Source organism: Zootoca vivipara, chromosome 11 (assembly GCF_965207765.1).
Source record: "Zootoca vivipara chromosome 11, rZooViv2.hap1.1, whole genome shotgun sequence".
Taxonomy (NCBI): Eukaryota; Metazoa; Chordata; class Lepidosauria; order Squamata; family Lacertidae; genus Zootoca; species Zootoca vivipara.
Window position 1 is genome coordinate 42287319 of NC_142594.1, and position 15246 is coordinate 42302564.

Here is a 15246-nt window from a genome sequence, read left to right on the forward strand (position 1 = left end):
GGGGCAAGCCGAGGGTACCTAGGACCTTCGAGAACTGGCTGGACGGCTACCAGGCTTTCATGGGGGCTGTAGTGGCCGCATACCCCAAGCGGGCCCTTCATCTGGTGGCCTATCTGACCAATATTAGGACAGCCTTTTCCCTAGCCGGTGAAGCGGCGGCTATTAGATATGACGAGAAGTTCCGCAGGAAGGCTTCTCGCATTCCTAATGCGCGCTGGGACAAAATTGAGAGTGGCATCTGGAACGTTGTGGTTGGCCCGTATGTGGAAAAGAAACCGCAGGAGGCCTACCGCTCGGGCCGTGCAGATGCCAGGAAGGAGGTAAGGCGAAAACTGCTGTGTTGGGAGTACAATAAAGGTGTTTGTAACAGATCTGTCTGCAGGTACTCGCATGAATGCGAAAAGTGCGCAGGAGCTCACCCAGCAACGTCATGCCACAAGGGTAGGCAGCCCTTTCGTGGGGGCCGGGGACACTACCAACAAGGGCCTAGAGGTGCCCCCGGCCCCACCAATGCAACAGCAGGGAACCGCAATTGACATGAGACCGCAGGAAACCAACAGGGAACCGGGGCTGGCGTGTTCCCCCATTAAGCTTGCCCCATTGCGTCTCCTTCTGGATATCTATCCTAACAAGAAAGCCGCTAATTATCTCTGGCTAGGTTTTTCACAGGGTTTCAGGATTCCTGTAGCGGGTTCACTTACAGCCAAGGATTCCCCAAATCAGAAATCCGTCAGGGAAATGCCCGAGGTCGCCATCAAAAAAATTGGAAAAGAGATTGCAGCGGGTAGGGTGGCAGGCCCCTTCCCTGACCCCCCACTTCAAAACCTACACATCTCCCCTTTAGGCATTGTCCCCAAGAAGTCCCCGGGAGAATATCGGTTAATTCACAACCTGTCCTATCCAAAAGGGGGCTCCGTTAACGATGCGATACCACCCGAGTTATGCTCAGTCAAATATGCATCTTTTGATCAGGCAGTAAAGCTAGTTAGGGGGCATGGGCCGGGTGCCCTCCTGGCAAAGTGTGACATTGAGTCCGCCTTCCGGCTCTTGCCAGTTCATCCTAGGGATTTTCATTTATTAGGTTTCAAGTTCCAAGGAAATTTTTACTATGACAAGGCCATGCCGATGGGTTGTTCGGTTTCCTGTGCTGCATTTGAGACCTTCAGCACCTTCCTGGAATGGGCCCTGCGTTTTAGGACCGGCCTGTCAGGGGTGTGTCATTATCTGGATGATTATTTACTCGTGGGTAAACCAGACACAGCAGAATGTGCTTTTCTTTTAAATGCATTTGCGTCCCTAGCTCATGAATTAGGCGTTCCCCTGGCTGCCGATAAAACGGAGGGTCCAGTTCACTCCCTCACCTTTCTTGGCATTGAGCTAGATACCATTTCTCAGTCTTCCCGCCTTCCCCGAGACAAAATCCGTGCCCTTAGTGATACCATACGTGAGGTCCTTCCACTTAAAAAGCTTACTCTTAGGCAGATCCAATCCCTCCTTGGTCATCTTAATTTCGCGTGTAGGGTAGTCTCCCCTGGCCGCCCCTTTTGCTCGCGGCTGTCTAGATTGTCCGCCGGCCTCAAGCTGCCTCATCACAGGGTCCGCCTCCCAAAGTCCGTCAAAGCGGATTTGGAAATGTGGTTAAAATTTTTGGAGCATTATAATGGTATCTCATTGTGGCAGGACACCTTGACGTTACATGCAGACTTTCAGGTCCAATCTGATGCGGCGGGGTCCCTTGGGTTCGGCGTCTACTTCCGAGGGCGCTGGTGCGCTCAGCGTTGGCCAAAGAACTGGCAAGGCAAGGCCATCACTAGGGATCTCACTTTTCTTGAGTTTTTCCCAATAGTGGTTGCAGTGCACCTGTGGACAGCCGAATTCCGGAACCGCCGGGTTTGCTTCAGGACCGACAATCAAGCTGTGGTAAACGTATTGGCCAAGCAGTCCTCACGTTCTGATAGGGTTTCCAGTCTACTGCGCTCATTTGTGCTGCTCTGCCTAGAGTGTAACATACTGTTTTCAGCCAAGTTTGTGCCCGGGATAAAGAATGACATAGCGGATGCTTTATCTCGATTTCAGATGGACCGCTTCCGGTCACTGGCACCTCTAGCTCAGCAGTGGCCAGAACCCTTCCCGGACCACCTCTGGAGCCTTGGAAACGCAACGTGATTAAGGGAGTATTGGCCTCCGTGGCCCCTTCTACCCTCCGTTCTTACAATCAAATCTGGGGTAACTTTTTGGACTACCGGTGCAAAGTTCTAGCCCTTGCACATAATATCCCACCGACCACAGATCACGTTTTACAATACTTGGAGCATCAGTACACTTTGGGGCGGGCAGCAAAAACTTTAAAAATACATACAGCTGCAATTACTTTCTTCAGTAAGGCTATGTTCTCCTTGGACCCTTGTGCGGACTTCATCGTCCACAGGGCAATTGACGGTTGGGGCAGGCTTCAGCCCAAAAAAGCCGAAGGGCGTAGGCCAATAACTTACGAATTGCTCTGCCTGGTTCGCCAAAAGTTAAGGTCAATTTGTTGGTCTAGATACGAGGCACGTTTATTTTCTGCTGCCTATGCCATCTCCTTCTTTGGGGCCCTCAGGGTCGGAGAGGTGGTAGTGGAAAAGCACTCAGACAATGAATATCGTGGCCTTCTTTTGAATGACATTCAGTTGTCCAGCGCAGAACTGTTAGTACATATCCGCAGTTCGAAAACTGATCAGCGCGGCAAGGGTGCCTGGTTAAAGTTAACAGCTTCTGACCATCGAGGTCCATGTCCTGTGAAGGACACTAGGCGTTATTTGTGCCTGAGACCTGCTGGCGCTGGCCCACTATTTATTCATGAGGACGGTTCCCGGCTGATGAGGCACCAATTCACGCGGGTCTTGCGCATGGCAATCGACGCATGTGGGTTTCCAGCAAAGGAATATGCTGCACATTCTTTTAGGATAGGGGCTGCTACCTCTGCAGCACATTTAGGCCTCCCTACAGACAGGATTAAGGAATTGGGCCGTTGGAAGTCGAACGCCTATAAGGGCTACATTCGTAAGGATCTTTAGCTGGCAGCCACTTACCTCCTCCCTCTCCTCCCTTCATTCCGCAGCTTCACCCTCAGTACGAGTCTGGATTTGTGGGCACAGCATCGTGCACTGGGCGCGAGTGCGGGCGTGCGATCGGGGCCTTGGCAACAACCTGGGTTTGCCGGCTGACGTGTGCGTTTCCTGGATCTCAAGGCGTGGGATGCGTTGGGAAGAGCTGATGCCTGCTGTGACAGCTCGAGCTGCTGCTTGTGGTCCCCCTGATATCCTCATTATCCAGCTGGGGGAAAATGATCTTGCTTACAAAAAGAGCGTGGACTTATTGCTCCATATAAAGAAGGACTTTGATGGACTTGCTGCCTTGTTCCCGGCTACTACCTTGTTTTGGTCCACACTGCTCAAGAGGAGAGTGTGGCGCGACAGTCATAACCCACGGGCCTTGGAAAAATCCAGGAAACTGCTGAATCGTGTTTTGGCACGCAAACTGCGTAGCATGGAGGGCAATGTTGTGGAGCACCCTGAAATCAAGTTCAGTGAGGTGGCTCTCTACCGTGATGATGGCGTGCATCTTTCAGATCAAGGAAACGACATCTGGCTGGCTGATATCACACGAAGCATTAGGGCTTGGTTACAGCGGTGAGGGTATTGGCGGCGAGCCCCTTTTGGGCTCGGGTGGCGGTAGGCATTGGAATATGGAGTTGTCTGGTGTGTTCGAGGACTGGTTGTGGCCATCATCCAACCCTCCTCATATAGGGGTATCCCCTTAAGGGATCCGGCGGTCGTGGATCCCGTCCGACGCCCTGCGGGTGGCTAGGGCCATGGCACGACCCCGGTGGCACCAGGGGGAGCTTTCAGTTGTATTTGCATCAACAGGCTCCTCCCTTGGGGTGTTAACCTGATATGACCCCCCGCCGCGCGGGGTGGAGTCACGCTTGCTAGGGAGTCCAATGCCTAAGCCAATACCTCTCACTTGCTTTAACCAATAAAGTTGTGGCCTTATTCTACCCATTAACCTTAATACCACGTGTCACTGTGTCTTTATTTCTTGCGGGGGGCGGGTCCTCGAACCGCAAGACCCCTCCTCTTCAGAGAGGGGGGGATTTGCGGACGGGACCTGCTCTACGCAACAGGCAGGGGGCGGGATCCGCCCCCTGCTCCACCTTTACCTGCCGCGCTCAGGGCTGGCCAATAGGGCCAGCTGAGGGGGCGGAGCTAACAGGTCTTTAAAATAGCGCGGCAGGCTCCAGATCGCCCCTCTTTGCCCCTGCACCACATCGGATCTCCCACCCACCCGCCCTTTAGGTCGTCCCTTAGTCAGGTACATTTTGACCTTGCTATGGACTTCGGTTGGTCGCCTTTGGGTCGCCTTTGGTGGCCCAAAGGGTCCGGGTAGGAGTTTTTTCTCCAATTGGCTAATTGGCACCGGCCTCTTGGTTTTTTCGCCTACCTCGTAGCAATTCGTCACAACTTCTTCTTCGGTATTTGGCGGTAGGCATTGGAATATGGAGTTGTCTGGTGTGTTCGAGGACTGGTTGTGGCCATCATCCAACCCTCCTCATATAGGGGTATCCCCTTAAGGGATCCGGCGGTCGTGGATCCCGTCCGACGCCCTGCGGGTGGCTAGGGCCATGGCACGACCCCGGTGGCACCAGGGGGAGCTTTCAGTTGTATTTGCATCAACAGGCTCCTCCCTTGGGGTGTTAACCTGATATGACCCCCCGCCGCGCGGGGTGGAGTCACGCTTGCTAGGGAGTCCAATGCCTAAGCCAATACCTCTCACTTGCTTTAACCAATAAAGTTGTGGCCTTATTCTACCCATTAACCTTAATACCACGTGTCACTGTGTCTTTATTTCTTGCGGGGGGCGGGTCCTCGAACCGCAAATGGTAGCAATTGAGAAGCAATTGAGCCAGCGAGGTGAGGAAGCACGTGTTGTTAGGACCGGCAGTTTAACTTTTGTGTAAAGCAGCGTTTAGCAGCTCCTTTTAGCAGCTCGCAAACAGCGAAGGAAAAAGTCCTTAATAAATAAATAAAAGTCCCCAAGGCAAGGACTGCGATCCAGACTACTTACAAATCCTTAAAGGGGCAGCTCCACAGACAACCAAGCAGCATAAGGTAGAAAGAAAACTGCAGCAGGATTTTTAAAAGGCTGCTTTATGCCCGGTAAAATCAATGAGACAACAATCAGACACCGGAGATTCCCGTTAAGAGGAAATCAACGTGCATTGAATGGAAGGGAATTTAGGGAAAGGTGGGGGGAAGAGAGAGGTGGGCTGTGTGTGTGTGTGTGTGTGTGTGTGTGTGTGTGTGTGTGAGAGAGAGAGAGAGAGAGAGAGAGAGACGCAGGGGGGGGGGGAGAGAGACAGACGCGCGCACGGAGGTCTCTCCCTAAAAGGGAAAACAGCCTTTGCATTCTTCAATCGCCCCTCTTTTCTTCCTCGTGCCTTCATCTCCTCCCCACCCCACTTTTCTCCCCTTCACCAAGTAGAGCTTACACAGCTTGGCTAAAAAAATTATTTTTGGATCTTTTTATTTAAAAAAATGCTCTCAGAAACGGGGAAGGGAAATCACAAGGCTTCGGCAGCCAGCAGCTACGGCTGTTCGGTGCATTTTTACAAGCTTTTAAAGGAAATACGTGTCTGTGGAGCGACAGCAAAATGGGGAGAGATTTTTAAGGGGGGAGTTGGCTGGCAGGAGGGGGGTTATTGCTAGTGGGTGAAGGGTCTATCAGTATGTCTTATTTTCGGGGTATGGCTTGTATCGCGCAATTGCTTAGAAATCCTGCTATGGCTTATATAATGACTACGTCTTAAAAAAGGGGAAACACGGTATTTGGTTCTACGTTTCCTTGAAAGCTATCCATCCCATCTCATAATTCCAAGAACTCTGTAACTACAGAATTGTGCCTGAGTTGTGGTCCTTACTCACAGGAGTTCACATGGTGGCAGGGGTGTTGACTTGAGTAAAATATTGGGGGAACACAGGTAAGCCTTGTCCTGCATATTTGATCACAAGAAGCGGCATACACGCACCATTCAAATGGCAATGCTCATCAATCTTTTTTGGGGTGGGGGAGCTGGCCCCCTCAAATATTTTATGGGGGGATGGACAAAGGGGCCTCGGCTCCCAGGAGTTGGCACCTATGCATGGTGGAAAGGAAGAACAAAGAGCTTAATGACCCTTCCTTCCAAGGTGAGTGTGAGTCACCAGCTAAGCTTGGCAGGACAGCCAACTCTGTGGTCTTAACCCCTTCATGCATTAATTAGACTTAAGCATGTTGGTTATATGAGGCTGGTTATCCCACAGGGGATTAACAGCTCTCAATACCCTCAACAAACTGCAGTTCCCATGATTCTTTGGGGGAAGCCATGGGTGTTAAAAGAGGTATCACAGTGCTTTAAATGTATGGCGTGAATGTGGCCTTTTTCCGTTCAGTCCTAAAGTTGGACTTCCCTCCTTCTCTTCCAGCTCACTAATCTCCCTCTCCACCATAGTCTCATGAATGCATACTCTATTAACTGGGCTTCCAAACAGCTGCCCTCATCATACCTCCTGGGCTGGGCTTCACAATTTCCATGATAGTTGCCATTCATTTGAGCCATCTGTTTGTTTATCCTAGTTTATACAGGGAGAGGGCTGAGATCTTCAGGGAGGGTGTTGGCTGTGAATGAACTTCCACCGAAGCTCTGTTTGAGACATGATGGATAGGCTGGGCAGAGAGGACCAGGGTGCTTGTTCCAATTGGTGGTACACAGTGTCAGCATCATGTTGAGCAGTGACATGGGAGTTCAACCACAAGTATCCTTGAAGCGTTTCAGAAAAATAAATAAATAAATACTGGAGCACTTCCATTTTTATTCCACCTTTCCCCTATAGAATCCAAAAGAGCGTCCCATCCAGGCATTAAGTGGCTACATAAATCATGAGCTCTAAAACCAGGCTCTCCTTTCCACATGCTTATAAAAGATATCTGCTGGGAGTGTCTGGAGTCTACAAGTTGTCCTCTTCCCTAACCAACTGACTGAAGAGAAGCTTCTAATTTTGAAATTTTGCTTGTAAGCAAACATTAGAAGGGCTTGCTGGATCAGGACAATGCCATCCTGTTCTCAGTGGCCAACCAAATACTCATAAGCAGGACCTACGCACTTGAGCCCTTTTTTGAACCCTCTCCAACTTTATGCTTTTAGTGGTAAAGAGACCAGTACTGCACACAGTGCTCCAAATGTGTGAGCTATTTTATAATGTGACAACTGCATTAGGAAGCTTCCTTATATTGAATCCAACCATTGGTCCACCTATCTCAGCATGGCTGGACCACCCATGAGGCAACTGCCTCAGGGGGCAGGATTCACCCAATGTTCATCTTTCTCCCCACCCCACCCCTGCCCGTCCCTTGTTCCCAATGTAGAGCTTCCCCCACACTTTCTTCCTTAGTGGGGAGGGGGGTACCATTTTAGGATCTCTGCCTCAGGTGCCAAGAAGTCTGTCATTCGGTATCATCTACTCTGATTAGCTGTGGCTTCACAAGGTTTCAGAGAGGGGAACATTCCCAGCCCTACCTGGAGATGCTGGGGATTGAACCTGAGACGTTCTGTATGCAAAGCCGATGCTCTGCCACTGAACCAAGGCTTTTTCTCCAGTGGTCTCCCATCCTGGCTCTAGTGAGACCCATGCCTGCTTAGCTTCCACAAGGTTCTTCTCTCAGCTGCCTTCAGTTCTTTGCCCCTGCACTCAGAACCTGCCAGAGATGTCATTTCCTGCTTTCACTACTGGTTTATAACTGACATCTATTCAGCTTTTCTGTCTCTGAATGTAGGAATTCTGGCTTTACATCTGCTGTGAAATCCAGAATTTCAGTGCACTAGGAAATAAGCCCAACGATCACTCAAAAGTTTCCAAAATGAGGTGGATAATTGAATGATGCTATCACTTTAGCCTCTGCTGCGTATCCCCCCCCCCGAGTTATACTTGTCCCCTTTCTAAATCAAATCTTGTTTCAGAAGGATAAATTATTGAGAAGGATACTATTTTCCCTCCTGCATTTTGTGTAGCCAGGGAATACATGTCTCTGTTGAAGGACTATGGGGTAAGCAAACAAAATAGCAAGCCAGGAAACCTGAAGGAAGGAATATTTTAAAAGCTGGTGTTATTTTGTTGTCAAGGAGGGGAAATGGGCTACCCATGTTTTCCTAAACTGGGCGTAGGAAATGTCAACTTTGAAGAAACAAGATGTCACTGAGGCTTTTTTTCCCTAAACAAAACTACTTGCACCAATTTGGTTTAATTAAACATGTTTATTTTGTTGGACCTGCCAGACTGAAATGGCCCTCTTCTCTAAACCAAAGTAAGGGTGTTTACACAGGACTTTGGAGCACAGGCTGAGCGAAACCTGATTACCATGGCATGTATGGTAGAAATCTGCATTCAGAACTATTTTTGGGGAGCATATGGCATCTGCCTTCCTTAAAAACCAATGGGTTGTGATGGGGGACAAATTTGATTCAGTTCACATTAAAGCTGAATTTATCAAAATCCACACTTTCTGAAACTACATGAGAACCGAAACAGCCCTCCTTTGAAATTAGCACTTTTCTGAATTTTGAAGGGCAATTGCGCAACCTTTCATAGAATCATAAAGTAGGAAGGCACCCTGAGGATCATCTAGTCCAGCCCCCTGCAATGCAGGAATATGCAGCTGCCCAGCGTTTGCAAGTAGTAGTGCCCAGAAAAATGAATATATTAATGAAAATAGGATGCAAAAATGTTACTGTATGAAAGTGTATAAACAAGGCTGTTGAAAATAACTAATACCCATACATGAATTTCTCTTTAGTTAGGCTCAGAGGGTTCACAATCCCACTGAGCTATGGCCCGTCCTCATTTAAGAGGCAGTTTCATACACCCTTTGGTCATTCTGGGGTTGGCAGCAGACTTGAAGTTTCTTCTTCTCTGGTCTGTCTCTCTTTCTTTAAAGGGTAAAGGGACCTCTGACCGTTAGGTGCAGTCGCGGACGACTCTGGGGTTGCAGTGCGCATCTCGCTTTACTGGCTGAGGGAGCCGGCGTTTGTCTGGAGACAGCTTCCGGGTCATGTGGCCAGCATGATTAAGCCGCTTTCTGGCGAACCAGAGCAGCACATGGAAACGCCGTTTACCTTCCCACTGGAGCGGTACCTATTTATCTACTTGCATTTTAATGTGCTTTCAAACTGCTAGGTTGGCAGGAGCAGGGACCGAACAATGGGAGCTCATCCCATCGCGGAGATTCAAACCACCGACCTTCTGTACGTGGTCTACTTTAGGAAGATTAGGAGTTTGGTAAAATCAATATTCTAACTCCTGAGAGCTTCAGGAAATACCTGCCTGGGAAAAACTAGAGGAGAGGAAACTTAATATGGTATTTGTAAACCTGCTTCTCTATTTAAAAAATAATGAAAAGAAAAAGTCCTTTGAGGGAGAAACTTCCTGCTAAGCCAATTTATTTCCGAGATAATAACAGGAATGGTCTAGAAGTGCTGTTCTGAAGGAAAACACAGTAATCAATTTGTCACTGGAACCTGAGGGGTCCTCTTCCACTTATAGGTGATAATGAATGTTTTGCGTGTAATTAGCAGGAATAATTAGCACATTGCTAGTAACAAACAGACTGATTGGTACTCTGCAAACAAAACAAATTGTTGTGCTAACACAGGCAATTGTCTGACTGGTGCCTCCAGTTTGCGCTAAAGATTACTGCATAGGCTTGGTGCATTCAGGGGCAAAAGAAAAGCCCCAAACACTGTAGGCTACACAGTCCATTTGGCTTTGGAAGCTATTCCAAGGCCGGCACTAATCTCCTTGATCAAAAATCTCAGTCAACAGTTTCCAGTGTTCACAATCTGCGAAGAACAACTTGCTCAGCTTCACAGTGGAAGTCAGTGAAACTACGTTAAATTTACCTTATTAATTTATAGCCACATTTTAGACGGGTTCCAAAAGCTTGAATAAAATATAAAATGTTGACAACTGAAATTTAAACAAAATAAGCAGAAATGGAGCTGTAGCTCAAGCGCAGAACACCTGCCTTGCATGCAGAAGGGCCCACCATCCGAAATCCTACAGAGCTACTGTCAGTCAGTAGACCATACTGAGCTGGAGAGACCTGTGGTGTGACTCAGTTTAAGACCGCTTCCTATAGCCTTGTGTCCCTAACAGTATAAAGCGGGAGGAATCCACCTGCACTAACTCAGCCCACTTTGCATTTTCACGGTTCTTAGTATCTGGCGGAGGAAACCATGTGGCTGCAGCACAAGCCTAACCGTGTCCGCTCAAAAGTATTTTCTGTTGAGTTAAAGGGAGCTTATTCTCACCCTACTTACCTGGGAGTAAGCCCTGCTGAATTCATTAGGACTTACTCATGAGTAGGCATGGTTCAATTTAAGCTGTTAAGTCTCTTTCAGCAAAACCAACAGTGTGGCATCTTAAGAGACAAACAAATTTCTTGTGGCATCAACTTTCATGGACTTCTGCCCGCTTTGTCAGATGCATGAGATGTGTGAGATGAGGTGGAGGGCGATCGTGGTATCTCCCCTGCCAGGTAAGAGGGTGGAACTGCCTGTCAGCTCCCTCCTCCTTAGCCCAAGCATCTCATTTGTAAAAGGCAATAAAGAGAAGGTTGGGGCAGTGGCGGAGCTTCATGCTCTGGCACTGGGGCGTGGGGGTGGTGGAGAGCAGGCGGGGGTGGGGCTGGCGCACATCCTGGGGGCGTGGTGCTCATCCCGGGGGCGTGGCACCCAGCACAGGTGGGGGCAGCCATGATGGCACCCCACCGGGATCACGCTGCCAGGGGCGGTGCGCTCTCCCCGCACTCCTCTTCCTCCGCCAGTGGGTTGGGGACAAACGTAGCATTATTTGGCTCTGTTTGTTATTGGCTCTCACGGCTCCACCTGCTGTTACTCTCCCTGCTTTCCACCCTGCTAGTCTCTTTTTACCACTTCCCCTTCCTTTTGTCCCTCCAGACTCCCCCCAGCCAACATAAAATTAGGCTAAGGACTATATTTGACCATAGGTTCCTCACTTAATTAATTAATTAATTCAGAGTCAGGTTTTGAATTTGAGATACAAACCTGAGGAGTCTTTTTTTGGGCACCTGCAGACCCTCAACATTTTGGGGGAGGGATTCAAGTGCATCCTGGGAAATTTAATCCACCATTAAAGTGGATTCGCGTTCTCTGTTGCCCTATCACGGGGCTGGGGAACCCTTGTCCCTTCGGATGCTGCTGGACTAAAACTCCCATCATTTCAAACCATTGGCCATTGGTCCAACAATGTCTGGAGGGCCCAAGGACCCCCAGCCCTGCCCTAGCAGAACAAATACATTAAACGCACACATAAAATCGGGGCTTTTGCATTTAGGAAAGTTATGGGAAATCCATTAAAGAATGTGGAATGTGCACCCTTCCAGCTCATTGGGAAGAATGGGGGACAAATGCTCATTGTCATATAACCTCTACAAACAAATGAGGGTGAAGTTGGCAAAAGCTTTACTAGATGGGTAAATGACCTGATTCAATTTATTCCACATCCACACCAAATATTTATAGTATCCCAGGAACTGCAGCTTTTTAAAATGGTGCTGGCCTCACAGAGCTACAGTTTGTAGCACACTAAACAAACCACCGTTTCCAGGATTCTCCAAATGCCATGAGAGTGCTTTAACTATATCATGTTCATTTGACCTATAAGGCAGGTTCATCGACTCTGGCGAGTTTTCGTGCTGTGAAAATTTCTGCATGGGTGGTTCATTTGGGTTCGCATTCTCCATGTGCTAATTTGTTTGTGTTAATCGGCCCTTATGTAGGGCGGAGGTTCCATGTCCTCTGGCGACTTGCTGGGAGCCCAGACTCAGGCCCTGAGAGCTCCAGCACAAGTTGGATTGTACAATGAATCACAAAAACAGATCTGAATATCTGGTGGAGGAAATGGCAAAGAACGAAAATGCTCTCACAAATGTCTTACGAAGAGTAACATGAAATAAGTTTGCAAATTATGTCGCTCTTGCTTTCTCCCTGCCCCCTTATTAGGATAAACAATGTTAGCTCACAGCAACATCGATAGTCTGTGTTTGCAAGCACTGTCCCCTGGTTCCTTATTAAATATGCTGACTGATGCTTGCCAACGGAACCATCTAAAACATTTATCTGCTGTCTGATTCCATAAATTTCATGTCAAACTGGCTGAGTTTGCACAAGGCACCAGTTGCTTAAGGAAAACAACAATCAACAACCACAAGCTGTGTGAACCTTGGAATTCAAATGATCGTGTAACAGTAATTGACAATTTCCAGCAATCAAAGGAAGGCAAGTCAATAATCTATTGGGTAAATATGGTAATGCAGTTCATTTCATCACGTTAGTGGGACTTTTTCCAAGAAGGGGGTGGAAATAGCTGTTTCTTTGCCCCAAAGGGGTGATGTCTTACTCAAATTATCCCCTCCGATGCAATCTTGTTTTTGCTTAATTGGGTGTCTGGAAACCTCGCCTAATATGATCGATTCACATGATATGTCTTGATCACCTACTCACTCTTAAGCATGATGGATGCTTTGCAAGAGGAGGCTGCTAAACAGAGATCTCAGCCAAGTGTCTATTTGGAAAGAACATGAAGCTAAGAGTGGAAATGTCTCTGGGCCAGCCCAAGACCAGCTGTGTTGCTCCCCCTGACCCCACCTCCAATCTTGTGTTGCCTGGTTCAATAATAAGTTGTAGTCATGGGACATCCTTGTGGAACAGCTGGATGCAGAGCCACTGCCCACTAGGATATTCAAGGCTGTGCTGGAGAGAGTCTCCCTTGATTTTGAAGAATAACAGATGTGTGTCTAGCCTAATGCATTTTCAACTCTTCCACTCCACATGCACCTTTGGAGTGGGAAGGAAGCAACGGAGAGTAGCCGCTTATACATCACTTAAGAGGACATGCATTTTACCCCAAAAGAAGACAAAAAGGGGCACAGATCTGCATCAAATGTGTACTGTTAATATTAGGGCATATCCCTAATATACATCCCTAATGTCCATATCCCAGACATTACCGGGATTTCAAAGGCGGAATTGACGTCTGGGAGGAATTTCCAAAAGGTAGCGCTTTGCCTGGATCTTAGGCAAGTCAATCAAAAGAATCATGTTGTCTTGGTGTTTTTGTAAAACAAAGCTCAACAACTTTGCAGTTTTCTTTAATAAAAAGGCCTGACAATTTTGGGATCGTCCTAAAAAAGCTTGGCAACTCTCGGGGTGTTCTGGTTTTTACCTCTTGAAATATGGCAACCCTAGTTAATATTGTCTTGGGAAGAATCACACACTTCTGCAGCAGAGCTGCTTTTCAGTTCCTTAATGTGGCTCCAGGCTGTATGACTGGGAAGGGCCATAGCTCAGCAACAGAGGATCCACAGAAGGCCCCAAGTTCACTCCTCAGCCAGGCAATGTAGACCCTCCAGGGCTCAATGTACAAATTGCCTGGCCTGGTGTGAAGCAGCTTCCAATAAATGGCTCACCTGTTTTGTGTAATTCAGTCATTCAGGGCTAGCCAACATGGTGCTCCACAGATGTTGTTGGACTAGAAGTCCCATCACCTTGAGCTTTGATCACGCTGGCTGGGACTGATGAGAGTTGCAAGCAAGAACATCTGGAAGGCATCCATTACATAGGTTACCACAGGGCCGGCTCTAGGTAGACCCCCAGTGGTGCAGGGCACCACGGCGCCGGCCCGCCAGGAGGGCGCCGCGAGCTGCACCCGCCCGCTGGCCGGCTGGTCTGATGCGCAGCTGCACCCGCCTGCCCGCCCGCCGCGCTGGGAAACGGGGCGGGGGGCGGGCGCCGGAGGGATCCGTCGCTCCACGGCGCCAGGGGCGCCTGGGTTACCCCTAGATGAAGACCTAAGGAGAAGAGAGCATAATTCTTGAAATCCGCAAGAGCTCAAAGGGAAATATTTGTGGGTATGTTGAGTATAATGTGTACCACCCTTTTGCTTGCCACAAAAAGGATTGGTGGGGCTGTAGGTCAGCCTTCCCCAACTGGTGCCCTCCAAGTGTTTTGGACCATGTCTTCCATCATCTCAGGTCTTTGGCCAGGCTGGCTGAGATTGATGGGAGTTGTTGTTGAAAACATTTGGAGGGCACCTGGTTGGGGAAAGCTGCTGTAGATTGCAGGCTGTCCAGTTCTTGACTTGCAAAGCTTTAGTCGGAAACACCTTTGCAATCCTTCCCATTTCTCCTAGCTGCAGACTAGTTGACATTCCCGTTTTCCAGGGATTTGCTGTTTATTTACCACTTGTCTATATACAGTAACTGGCCACTCCCTGCTTTTCTGACTAGGGAGTTCCTCTCTGCCCACAGGCTTTTCAAGCTCCATTTTAATTTCACTGCATACCCTCTTAACTCCTCTGTTAAGCGAAACAGACAATAAGGGCTCTCCTGCTCATTGCAGAATGGGAAGTGTATATAATATTCCTGTATATCAGGGTGGGGAAACTGACCCCCCAGATCTCTCTGGGCTAAAGCTTCCATCATCCCTCTCTATTGGCCACATTGGCTGGACTCTGATAGCATATAAGAAGATAAGGAGAGCCTGCTTGATCAGGTCAATGGTCCATCTAGTCCATCATACTGTTTTCACAGTGGCCACCCAGATCCTACAGGCAGGACCCGAGCGCAAGACCGCTGTCTCTTCCCCCAGTTTCCAGCAATTGGTACTCAGAAGCATTACTGTCTTCAACTGTGAAGGCAAAGCATAGTCATCATAGTTAGTAGCTATTGATAGCCCTCTCCTTCATGAATTTGTCCGATCCTTTTTTAAAGGCATCCAGGTTGCTGGCAATCACTGGCTCCGCTTGTGGCCCATGGGCCTTAGGTTGCTGACCCCTGGATTAGCGTGTGTAGAAATTAACTCACTGTACAAATGCAAACATTTACATTTCTTGCTCTGCCATCTTTTGCCTTTGACACCACCTACCTCTGGCATGTGGCCCTCAAGAGTTTGTCCTTAAGGGAACACAATCCCTTGGGCTGAAAAGGTTTCTCCACCCCGCTGTAGTAGGTGGTGTTCCAGATACAAGGAGCACAAAGGGATTTGCTTTTCCAACTCATTGTGCAACACTGCCATAGCCAAAACCATCCTGATAAGATCTCTTTATTCTGGGAGCTGGGAGCATATTTCCCCTGTACTTGAACAACTTCACTAGT

General features: G+C 48.5%; 1 protein-coding gene across 1 annotated transcript; it reads left to right on the plus strand.

The window, feature by feature from the left end:
* The first annotated feature begins 382 nt into the window (after positions 1-382).
* LOC148684285 (uncharacterized) lies at positions 383-3028 on the plus strand. Its single transcript, XM_088653792.1, has one exon. The coding sequence runs from the start codon at positions 391-393 to the stop codon at positions 2164-2166; it is 1776 nt and encodes a 591-aa protein (XP_088509918.1). The 5' UTR covers positions 383-390; the 3' UTR covers positions 2167-3028.
* Positions 3029-15246: the final 12218 nt, after the last annotated feature.